At 43.3% G+C, this 10764-nt stretch overlaps 1 protein-coding gene across 4 annotated transcripts; it reads left to right on the plus strand.

Annotated features, from left to right (window-relative positions):
• Positions 1–109: 109 nt before the first annotated feature.
• Positions 110–10429, plus strand: LOC136665568 (class II histocompatibility antigen, B-L beta chain-like). Of its 4 annotated transcripts, XM_066643207.1 has the most exons (5): positions 110–314; positions 3120–3386; positions 8835–9128; positions 9418–9587; positions 9676–10429. In XM_066643207.1, exons 1-5 carry the CDS (start codon positions 260–262, stop codon positions 9679–9681), a joined length of 792 nt encoding a protein of 263 aa, XP_066499304.1. In that variant the 5' UTR covers positions 110–259; the 3' UTR covers positions 9682–10429. The 4 variants fall into 4 exon arrangements, with proteins under 4 accessions (XP_066499304.1, XP_066499303.1, XP_066499305.1 ...); XM_066643206.1 differs by having other exon boundaries at positions 9418–10429; XM_066643208.1 differs by lacking the exon at positions 3120–3386 and having other exon boundaries at positions 9418–10429.
• Positions 10430–10764: the final 335 nt, after the last annotated feature.

Here is a 10764-nt window from a genome sequence, read left to right on the forward strand (position 1 = left end):
GAGTGTGTGTGTGTGTGTGTGTGTGTGCTGGGGGAGGAGAAGAGAGAATGAAAGCAGGTTTTAAAACTCTGTGGAAATTTCCCTCTTCTCTTTGTAAACAGATAAAGAAGTGGAGCGTGACGAGACGCACCGCCTTAATACCTCTTTACATACAATCAGACCACCTTAAATCTACTTCACACACGCTCTCTCTCTCCCTCTCTCTCTCTCTCTCTCTCACACACACACACACACACACAGGTGCAGAGCTGAAGGTTTAATGATGTTAAAGTTTCTTCAGCTGAGTGTGTTCTTCTCGGTTCTACCAGCAGCAGGTAAGAAACACTTTACAGTGTGTGTGTGAGTGTGTGTGTGTGTGAGTGGTGTGTGTGTGTGAGAGAGAGTGTGTCACTGTCTAAACAAAATCTCATTCTGTTCAGTTCAGTTCCTGTCGCTGTTTTCTTGGTTCAGTTTTAAAGGAGCAATCTGTAGGAAATTTACTTCATAATAAAATGTCCAGGGTCTGATCATAGATTAAGGAGACAGTTAAAGCTGAAACACTGCTGCCTCTCAGAGCGTTGCTGAAGCAGTATATTCTCTTTGAGAAGTGCCCAGTCCGGTGTGGAGCTCCTCAGTCCCGCCCCCGAGGTCCTGTCTGTGTCCCGCCCTCGGTCCAATCACATTACAGTACAGTACAAAGTGAGGCATAGCGACGTTTGAAAAGAAGTATAACACAAATGGTTTTAAGGTGGAACTAAATGCTTGAATATGAAAATTATTAATAAGAAGCAAAGATCTGCCTCATAAAGGACATTTATGGAATATATCACCAGTCTCGTCTGAATTTTAATGTGGTTTAAGGGGCTGCCTTTCACTTAAGTAGGTAAATGTTTATTGACGTCACACACCATGTTTCTGTGTGATTTAAAGGGATAAAGTGGAATAACAATTGCTTCAAAAGTTTCAAAAGCTATAGCGCTAGCTTCAGCTCTTAAGGTGGAACAGAGAATTCAAGAACTTGGTGGATAACACCAATTGGACTCGTAAATGGACGTGAGGAGGAGCGATGCTTGACTGCGAGAATAGTGGATGTGCCTCCTAAACCACATTAATGGGGGGAGGGAAAATCATTCCGTAACACCAGCCTTGTCCAGTCCATACATTTAAGGTGGATTTGGACAGTAAAGACTTGTAAACGCAGGGAAATGGCGGCCGGCCCTTCACGCTTTTGTCTTTCTCTCGCATAGGTAGATGTTGTAGTGAAATGATGAACACTTTTTGGTGTAAATATGAAAACTAATCTCAGACGTGGTCTAATTGTTTGGCCAAATCAAGTTTACAAGGATTAGTTGTAGCTTTTGTTGAACAATAAAGAAACAAATGAAAATAAAATGAAACGAATAACATTTAACTCATAAGTAATATTTCTTTCTGAAGAAGGTTCGGTATTTAAAATGGAGTCAGCTCTTTGTGAGATTTTTCTTTGTGGAGTCGAGCGTCTCTGAAAAGAGTGAGCTGTCAGTTAAAGGTGATTCCTGGAGTCGATTCGTTATTTCTTTAGTTGACTCTCCGACTCGTACTGAACTGGAACTTAATTGTGACTCTGATTCCAACTCATGATTCAGTCCCCGCTCAGTCCCCTTTTCAATGGTTCTTTGGCCCCGTCCCAGGGGAGGAGCCCATACTCTGATTGGACCCTGAGGATTCAGCGGAACTGTTGGTGATTGGCTCCGAGGGGTCCAGGGTGGCGCTTAGGTGCTTAGAGCCCGTCCTTTAGACGTGGCGGGAATCAAGACAAAGGGATTCGTTCAGAATGAATAGATTCTCTGATTCCGTTTTTCTCTTAAATAAAAGATATTGAAATAAAACGTTTTTTATTAGCTTGATATATCGTTTCCTAGTGGATTATTCCACAGAGTTATATATATATAAATATATAAGCAAACCAGGTTTAATACAAATACAGGATAAAAGACTTTTATTAATTCACGTGGCTTCAGAATAAAAGCCTTATGATTTAGATGACTGACTGAGTTGTTGTTAATCTTATTTAAAAATATAAAAATTGTAAGTGAAACACGTTTAGTAATTTAACTCATATTTTTCTCTGTGGGGAGTAAACACAAAAAAACCAACACATTCGTTCTTACAAATCAAGGTTGAATTACTAACGAATACAAGAAAGTCTGTAAGACGACACAACCTTGATTTAAAAACATTTAATCAGTATACAACAGAAAAATATGTAGTAAATTTTAAGCCAACACACCAGAACAAAAGGTCTCTTTGAAGTCGTATGGTGTTATACTTCACGGTGCCCGCTTGAGGGCGCGCTTGTTCCACGTGAGGGCGCAGTTGCTACATGTTGGAGTTTTTTTCTTAAAATAAGCGTTCTTTTTGAAAACATTCTCACGTGTTCCATTTTAAACTTTGCTCAAAGTCCTAGTGTTTGGTTGAAATGTAAATTCTGTTCTGTTGCACAAAGGAAACTTTTAATGTCAAAGGTCCATGGTTTGACTCGATCAGAAAGACAGAGGCTGTTCTGATAAGTCTTAGATAACGAAGGTGAATATGGCAGTCTGCAGACTCTTTGGCTCCATCAGATGATGGGATTATCTTAAGGTGTGAAGAGGGAGCTCTGTCTTACCTCTGTGCTCATGAAAATGGATTAAAATGTTGGGGGGATGTCTCCTCTAGGTCTTAAATCACTCTTGATCTTTAGAGAAAACAAACGAGTGGCCTGAAAAAAGGGGTCTGTTTTGTGACCTTGAGTAAACAAGAAATTTTAACTTGGGGCCTCTGACTGACTTGAAAGAGGTCTTCATCTGAGATTCGTTCAGAGTCCACTACAATGGATTATTTATGACTGTGAAACCACACTGTTCTGTTGTTCCTGAGCAAACTTCTGCTTCTGAGAATGGGTCCATGAGTCAGTGTCACATCCCGGCCACTAGGGGTCAGTATAATGTGTCTGCCATAACAAGAAGAAGTGGTGGAGAACAGACCTGGCTGCTCCCAGCAGCAGTTACACTGTGATGGCTGCAGTAATGTTATAGAGGAGTGTTCCCAGCCACTAGGGGTCAGTGTGTTTCAGCTGGTTGAGTACGAACGCTAATGAACTTCTCTTTGTTTCTGTGCAGTCGAAGGCCACTATGTCTTTTATTTTGTGGAGTGCCGGACCCTCGGTTCTCTGGAGAACATTGAGGTTCTTTCAAAAGTGATTTATAACAAAGACACGTTCCTGAAATACAACAGCACAGAGAACAGATTGACGGCCAACAGCGCGTATGGAGAAAAATGGGCCAGAGATCTGAACAATAAGAGCGACTGGCTCCGAGCAGAAGCGGATAAAATCATCTCCTACTGCAGAGAGTACGCACCATCCCTGTCAGTTGTGGACAAAACCGGTCAGAACCACACACTCCTCACATTTACACTGTTCACACTAATCAGAACCTCCCTAACCCACTGAAACCACCTTAAATCTACTCCACTGCAGGGTCTCTCCTCTACTCTACTGGGCTCTACTCTGTTCCCTCCTCCACCAGGTCCTGGTTCTGTCAGTGGCTGTTCTCTCGTGGTTCAGAGCGAGTTGAGTAATAATAATAATGATAATAATAATAATAATAATAGTAATAATAATAACTGGAATTTTTAAAGCGCTTTTCAGTAACCCAAAGACTCTGTTACAATCAGATGAACACATAAAGACAATCACATCCACAATCAAACAAAACAAGAGGAACAAATAAACTACATAACATACAATGATACAAAACAGGAACAAGGGTAAAAACAAACAAGGGCTAATTAAGAAACAGAGGGATTAAATGCAGCCGCAAACAGGTGAGTTTTAAGTTTGGATTTAAATAGTGATAGAGATGTTGACTGTTGAATTTCTGGAGGAAGGGAGTTCCAGAGGCGGGGGGCATGTCTGGAGAAGGCTCGGTGAATGGTGAGTAAGCCAGCTGCGGAAGATCTGAGAATGCGCTCAGGTGTGTATGGTTGAAGAAGGTCCGATAAGTAAGAGGGAGCTTGGTTATTGAGAGCTTTGTAGGGGAGAAGGAGGATTTTGAACTGAATACGATATTTAACAGGAAGCCAGTGGAGGTTGTGGAGAACTGGGGTGATGTGGTGGTGGGACCGGGTGTGGGTGAGGAGACGGGCAGCAGAGTTCTGGACCATTTGGAGTTTATGGAGTAGTGAGGAGCTAATGCCAGAAAGAAGAGAGTTACAATAGTCAAGAGGCTGGAGATGAATGCATGGATGAGGCGTTCAGAGGCAGACTGGGGAAGAGAAGGACGGATTTTAGCAATGTTGCGAAGGTGGAAGAATGAGGTTTTTATGATGGAACTAACATGGGAATGAAACATGAGTGAAGAGTCAAGGGTGACACCACAGTGGAGGGGGACAGGGTGACATCATCAACTGACAGTGTGAGGGAGCCAGTTTTATTGAGGGTAGATTTGGAGCCAATGAGGATTAGGTCAGTTTTATTACTATTAAGCATCAGTGAATTGTGTGTCATCCAGTGCCTGATTTTTGAGAGACAAAGTTCCAATTTGGAGAGTGGTGGGTTGTTGAAAGAATTGGTCCGGAGGTAAATCTGTGTGTCATCAGCATAACAGTGAAAATCAAGATTGAAATGACGGATAATATGGCCGAGGGGAAGTACATAGACAATAAACAGTAATGGGCCAAGGACAGAGCCTTGTGGGACCCCTTGTGAGATGGATGAAATGATTGAACTATGTCCAGAAAGTGTGACAAATTGTTCTTGATCTTGATAGGTAAGATCTAAACCAGTCAAGGGCAGAACCAGTGACACCCAGCTCACGTGGTCTTGAGAGGAGGATGGCATGATTTACTGTGTCAAAGGCAGAACTTAAGTCAAGGAGGATCAGAATACTTAGAGCTCCCGTATCTGCAGCCACCAGCAGATCATTGACAACTTTGACCAAGGCAGTTTCGGTACTATGGTGAGGGCGAAAACCAGACTGAGTCGAGGAGGTTATTGGATTCTAGATATGTTGTCAGCTGGGTGGCTACGACACGCTCAAGGATTTTAGAAAAAAATGGAAGATTTGAAATCGGACGGAAATGATTTAGATTTGCTGGGTCAAGACCAGGTTCTTTAAGGATAGGTGTAACTGCAGCTAATTTGTAAACTGAGGGGACATAGCCAGAAAACAGTGAATGGTTAATAATAGAGGTTAGATGAGGGACCAAAGCAGTCATGCAGGCTTTCGTTAGTGAGGTAGGGAGGGGATGAAGAGAGCAGGTGGTACTTTTAGAATGGGTAATGATATCACTGATAAGAGAAGGAGTAACCGGGCTGAAATCAGAAAAACAGGGCGTGGATATAGAACAGACTGAGGGCTGTGGAGACAGTGAGGAAGGAAAGGTGGATTTAGATGAGATCAGAATCAGAATCAGAATCAGAATCTCTTTATTTCGCCTGGTATGTTAAACATACTAGGAATTTGTCTTGGTGACAGCAACACATGTATAACATGTAACACGTACACAGACTGTTAACAAACATAACTCTAAAAGAGGTACAATAAACAATAAATAGACTAAAAAAAATACAGTTAAGTACTAGAAAAAAAAGAGCGTTAAGACATAAATTAGACAACATAAAATATAAAATCTATACTGTACAGATATGAGTATGAGTATAAATGTTTCCAGATATTCCTAAAGTAGGTTATATTATATATTGTTGTAGAAGTACAGAAATAGAACTTCTGTACAGCTGTGCAAAATAGCATAGTGCAAGTGAGTAAAGTGTCCTGTTCAGTGCAGTTATGTCCAGTCGGTTTAGTTCAGTGGTTTGGAGACTCAGAGGTGTTCACTGTGGTTGAGGAGAGCTACAGCTCTAGGAAAGAAGCTGTTAGCATGTCGTGTTGTGCTGGTTTTGATGATCCTTAGTCTTCTACCAGAAGGGAGAGTCTGGAAGAGGTGATGTCCAGGATGTGAGGGGTCAAGCATAATTTTGCGAGCGCGTTTCCTCACCCTGCTGGTGTAGATCTCCTGAAGCGTTGGCAGGTTACATCCAATGATCTTCTCTGCTGATCTGATGATGCGCTGGAGCCTGGCTCTTTCTTGTGAGGTAGAGGAACCAAACTAGGTGGTTATGGATGAGGTGATGATGGACTCGATGATCGCTGTGTAGAACTGGATCATCAGGGTCTGTTGCAGGTCAAATTTCTTGAGCTGTCTCAAGAAGAACATTCTCTGCTGAGCTTTCTTGGTGATAATCGTAAGTGAGTTATTAATATTGGAAATTTTATCTTCAAAGAAGTGTAAGAAGGAGTTACAGAGTTCAGAGGAGGGTGTCATGTTGCTGCCAGGGGCTTTGAAAAGTTTAGAGATTGTTGTAAAGAGATTACGGGGGTTAGCATTAGGCCTATTAATAAGACCTGAGAGATACCTAGACTTGGTGGTGTGTAAGGAATCTCTGTATTTGCGCATGTGTTGCAGATAAGCATCAGCATGCACCGTTAATTTGGTTTTTTTTGTACAGCCTTTCAAGCTGACGTCCGGCTTGTTTCATAGCACGCAGCTCAGTGGTGAACCAGGGAGCAGAAGTGGTGAAAGAGACCAGTTTGGTTTTTGCAGGAGCAGATGCATTGAGGGACGCGGAAAGAGCAGAGTTAAGCATCGTGGCATGTACCTCAGGAGAGGGTGGAGCAGTGAGAACAGGAAAGCTCATATTGATGGACTGAGCAAAGGAACAGGGATCAACAGATTTAATATTACGGAAAGAGATAAGTCTTTTAACAGATTGGTGAGCTACATTCATAGGGACAGAGAATAGAAGGAGCTTATGGTCAGAGAGTGGAAACAGGAGAGGATGAAGGTTGTGAACCAGGACAGAAGAAGAACAGACTAGGTCAAGTGTGTGACCTTTGTCATGAGTAGGACAATCTACATGTTGAGTGAAGGAAAAGCAGTCAAGGAGAGCTAAAAAATCAGTCACAAACTTGTTGTCAGGAGTGTTAACATGTATATTGAAGTCACCTAGTAACAACAGTCAAGAAAAAGAAGAGTTAGCGAGAGTGAGTAGCTCAGATCAGAGAAAAAGGATGAATTAGATTTGGGGGGGCGATAGATGAGGAGTACGGTAATAGAGCCAGGTGTTTTGACTGCAAGATACTCAAAAGATGATGGTGATGAGAAAGTTCAGTAATTCTGAGATTGTTTTTAAAGATCACTGCCAGACCGCCCCCACGACCTGAGGAACGTGGTTTTTGCACATAATTAAAGTTGGGTGGGGTTGCTTGGTTGAGAGCATAGTAATCACCTGGTTGTTGCCATGTTTCTGTTAGAAAACTGAGATCAAGTGAATTGTCCAATATTAATTCTTGCAACAGATGAGATTTGTTAGTGAGTGAGCGGACATTAAGGAGGGCAAACGAGGAACTAGGGGGAACAGGGGTAAGAGGGCGTAAATTAGACAGATTAGAAAAACGTTTTGTAGAATGAGAAGGTGAGCGAGACAGAGTCCAGAAAGAGCAAATGTTACTACCATTGGTATAGTGTACAGATTTGTTGAAATTTAGCCTTGAGCCACGGTGAAGATAGCGGCGCCGGTTGAGTATACCAGCTCTGCAGGCAGCAACAGCAGAATGTTTGGAAAGGCAGTGAGAATACCTATATTTACGTAGTTCATCAGCCGTATAACTAACAAGCAGTGAGTTGAACAGGGGGTCTGGGTTCCTGTGGGGGCAATCAAGGACAGGAAAAATGGAATAGCCAGCAATAGAGTCATAGCAGATAGCAGGTGCATTGTCAGTGGGTTGGAGCAAAGTAATTGCATAGCTGCAGTGCTAACAGACACTGTAGGCGGGAACCACAGATTTGGGGCAGGGCAGTAACGAAGCTAACCGGAACAGCAGCCGGGATCCGCGAAGTTGGTGCAGGACAGCGGCGAGGCCAGCTGGAACAGCAGTCGAGATCCGCAAAGTTGGAGCAGGACAGCGGCGAAGCTAACAGGAACAGCAGTCGAAAACTGCAGATTTGGGCAGGACAGCAGCAAAGCTAACCGGCCGGTAATCCACAGAGCTAGGGCAGGACAGCCTCGGTGCAAGCCAGCCTGAATCCGCAGGGTTGGGGAAGACAGTCGAATAACCGCGAAGATTACAACCGGGAATCCACAAAGTCACGAACAGGGGATCAAACAAAACAAAACAAAACAAAACGCCAGCGTACTCTAACCCGAGAAGCAGACAGGAGACACTCGACCAGTCGCGTCAACTCTGACGTGAGTAGGGACTAAACCGTGGCGTGTAAACCTTGCAGAGCGCTGATCGTCCAGAGAGTCGTCACTCTACACCACGCAACGCAGACGACCAGCACCAACTCTCCATCTGTAAAATCTCCAGCTGCAGCAGAGATCACGTTTGTTTTTATCCGACTCACGACGGCAGCTCGTAAAATGACGCCGTGGTTCTTTTGAAGAGGTTCAAACGCTCCTTGGATCAGTGGCCGACGAAAGAATCCAGCGAGAGCTGGACGCTGCAACAAGGAAGGAACAAACTCTACTGATCTGTCTGAACTGATGACGGAGCTGTGTTCAGTCCCAAACAACAACAACACGCCGATACACCATGAGTAAACACCGCTTAACGTTACCACCGCCGTTGTTGTGGTTTCCAAAGACCACTGTTCCCCTTAGAGACGGGATTTGAGAATCACTCTTGTGATTCTAGTAGAGTCCAGTAGAGTCCTGTAGAATCCAGTAGAGTCCAGTAGAGTCCTTTAGAGTCCTGTAGAGTCCAGTAGAGACTGTGTCTGTGTGTGTGTGTGTGTGTGTGTGATTAAACCCTGCTCTCTCTGTCCTGCTGCAGTTCAGCCGGAGGTGAAGGTGAAGTCTCTGAGGTCAGTGAAAGGCGAGGGTCTGTCGATGTTGATGTGCAGTGCGTACGGATTTTACCCATCAGGCATCACTCTCACCTGGCTCCAGGATGGACAGGAAGTGACTCAGGACGTGGTGTCCACGCAGGAAATGGCCAATGGAGACTGGCTTTACCAGGTCCACTCCCAGCTGGACATTGCCCTCAAACCAGGACAAAGCATCACCTGCAGAGTGGAGCATCCCAGCTTCCCCCGGCCTGCGCTGTTCAACTGGACACAGGGCCACCGTGAGCTTATTACACCTTTATTACTCCATCTACACACCCTTATAAACATCATCCACTGAGGAGAGCGGCATTGTCAGCTCATTACAGCTTTATTACAACATATAAACTGTTATTAACTGAATAACTACTATAGCTATCCACAGGGAGCTCATGACACCTTTATAACACATTTATTAAAGCACTGTTCCGCCACAGTGACAGATGCAGAGAAAGTCTGAGACGCCCCAGGGGCGTGTCCAGTCAGTGTACATGACCGTAACGTGTGTCCTCCTGATGTGTCCTGTGACAGAGAGCCTGTCGGAGTCGGACAGAGACAAAGTGGCGGTGGGAGCCGTGGGGGCGCTGCTGGGGGGTCTCCTGACCTTCACCGGACTCATCTACTACAAACGAAAACAAATCGGTCAGAGATTCACTCCGGTCAGCTCTCACCCTGTGGTCAGTTATAACATCGAGGGTCAGGTACAGTCCGGCTTCCTCTGGTCCTCTCCTCAGCTCTGTTTCACACTCATTTCCTTCTATTTACGTTTTCTTCTGTTTGTTTGTCCAGGACTAACCCTCGGACTGGACAGAGTGACCGCCACGTCACAGGAAGGACACACCACGCACAAGAGAAACTCTCGCAGACAGAAGGAGAACTACAAAGAAAACTAGAGGGGGGAAATTCATGATAGAACTCTGAATTTGGCTTGTCACATATTGCTAGCATTGTTACATTAGCTTATATTTTACTAAATAGCTATGAGGTTAAATTTGTAAAGCAATAATTCCAATACTGTACTTAAATATTGGCAGATTAAACAGACAATATATTTTGACCACCACCTTAATAAATATTCCACCTTAAAAAACAAGACACCTTAAAATTACAGCCATTTAATTTAAACTTTGACTTTAAAGAAGCCCTCAGATTAAATAAATGAGCACTGTTAAATGATTGCAATTATACTTAGTCTTGCACCTTAAAATAAATTCCACCTGAAATTCACTTTTCTATTCTGTCCCCGTCCACCTTAAATTTCCTGGATTTGTACTGTCCAAGGGCTGGATGGGGCCCATAAGCTCCTCCAGGTACAGACAGCACTGCAGGACTGAGGGAGAGAAAGGGGGCCGTGCGCATTCTCTCCCTGGTGTGTGGGGGAGGGGCCCATTGTGACATCATCATCTGAACATTCCGTAATGCGTTTCTATGGGGGAATTCGTAGGATAATTGTACAAGAACCTTAAGTCGGATTGGTCCAAAATTTAACATGATGGGACATAGTATACTCAGGTATCAACATCTGGAATCCCATGGTTATAGTATGAAAATTGACAAAGTTAGAACAGTTTGAATTTCCTAAAAATGCATTCCTATGGAAAAAATTCCCATTTGATTTGGATCGCTCCTAAAAGCACATGCAATGTTAATGGCTATTGGTTCTACGATCCTGTGAAATTTAGTGACTTTAACTTGAAAACCCTATGAGGAAATGTATTTCCAGTTCAATGTTTAATAATAATTAACAGTTTAATTAACAAATAAACAAGTTTAATATTTAATTAATACAGTTCCTGGAACAGTATGTAATGTATTTTCACTTTAATTGTTTGACACTTTTACTGATTAAACCCTAGAAACAGATTTTTTTTTGTAGGT

Source organism: Hoplias malabaricus, chromosome 14 (genome assembly GCF_029633855.1).
Source record: "Hoplias malabaricus isolate fHopMal1 chromosome 14, fHopMal1.hap1, whole genome shotgun sequence".
Classification (NCBI taxonomy): Eukaryota; Metazoa; Chordata; class Actinopteri; order Characiformes; family Erythrinidae; genus Hoplias; species Hoplias malabaricus.

Excerpts from the sequence above, each read along its gene's own strand:
- LOC136665568 (XM_066643206.1), top strand. The coding sequence starts at position 260 with ATGATGTTAAAGTTTCTTCAGCTGAGTGTGTTCTTCTCGGTTCTACCA. Across the intron at positions 3,387-8,834 it reads GTCAGTTGTGGACAAAACCG|TTCAGCCGGAGGTGAAGGTG; the intron begins GTCAGAACCACA and ends GTCCTGCTGCAG. Across the intron at positions 9,129-9,417 it reads CAACTGGACACAGGGCCACC|AGAGCCTGTCGGAGTCGGAC; the intron begins GTGAGCTTATTA and ends GTCCTGTGACAG.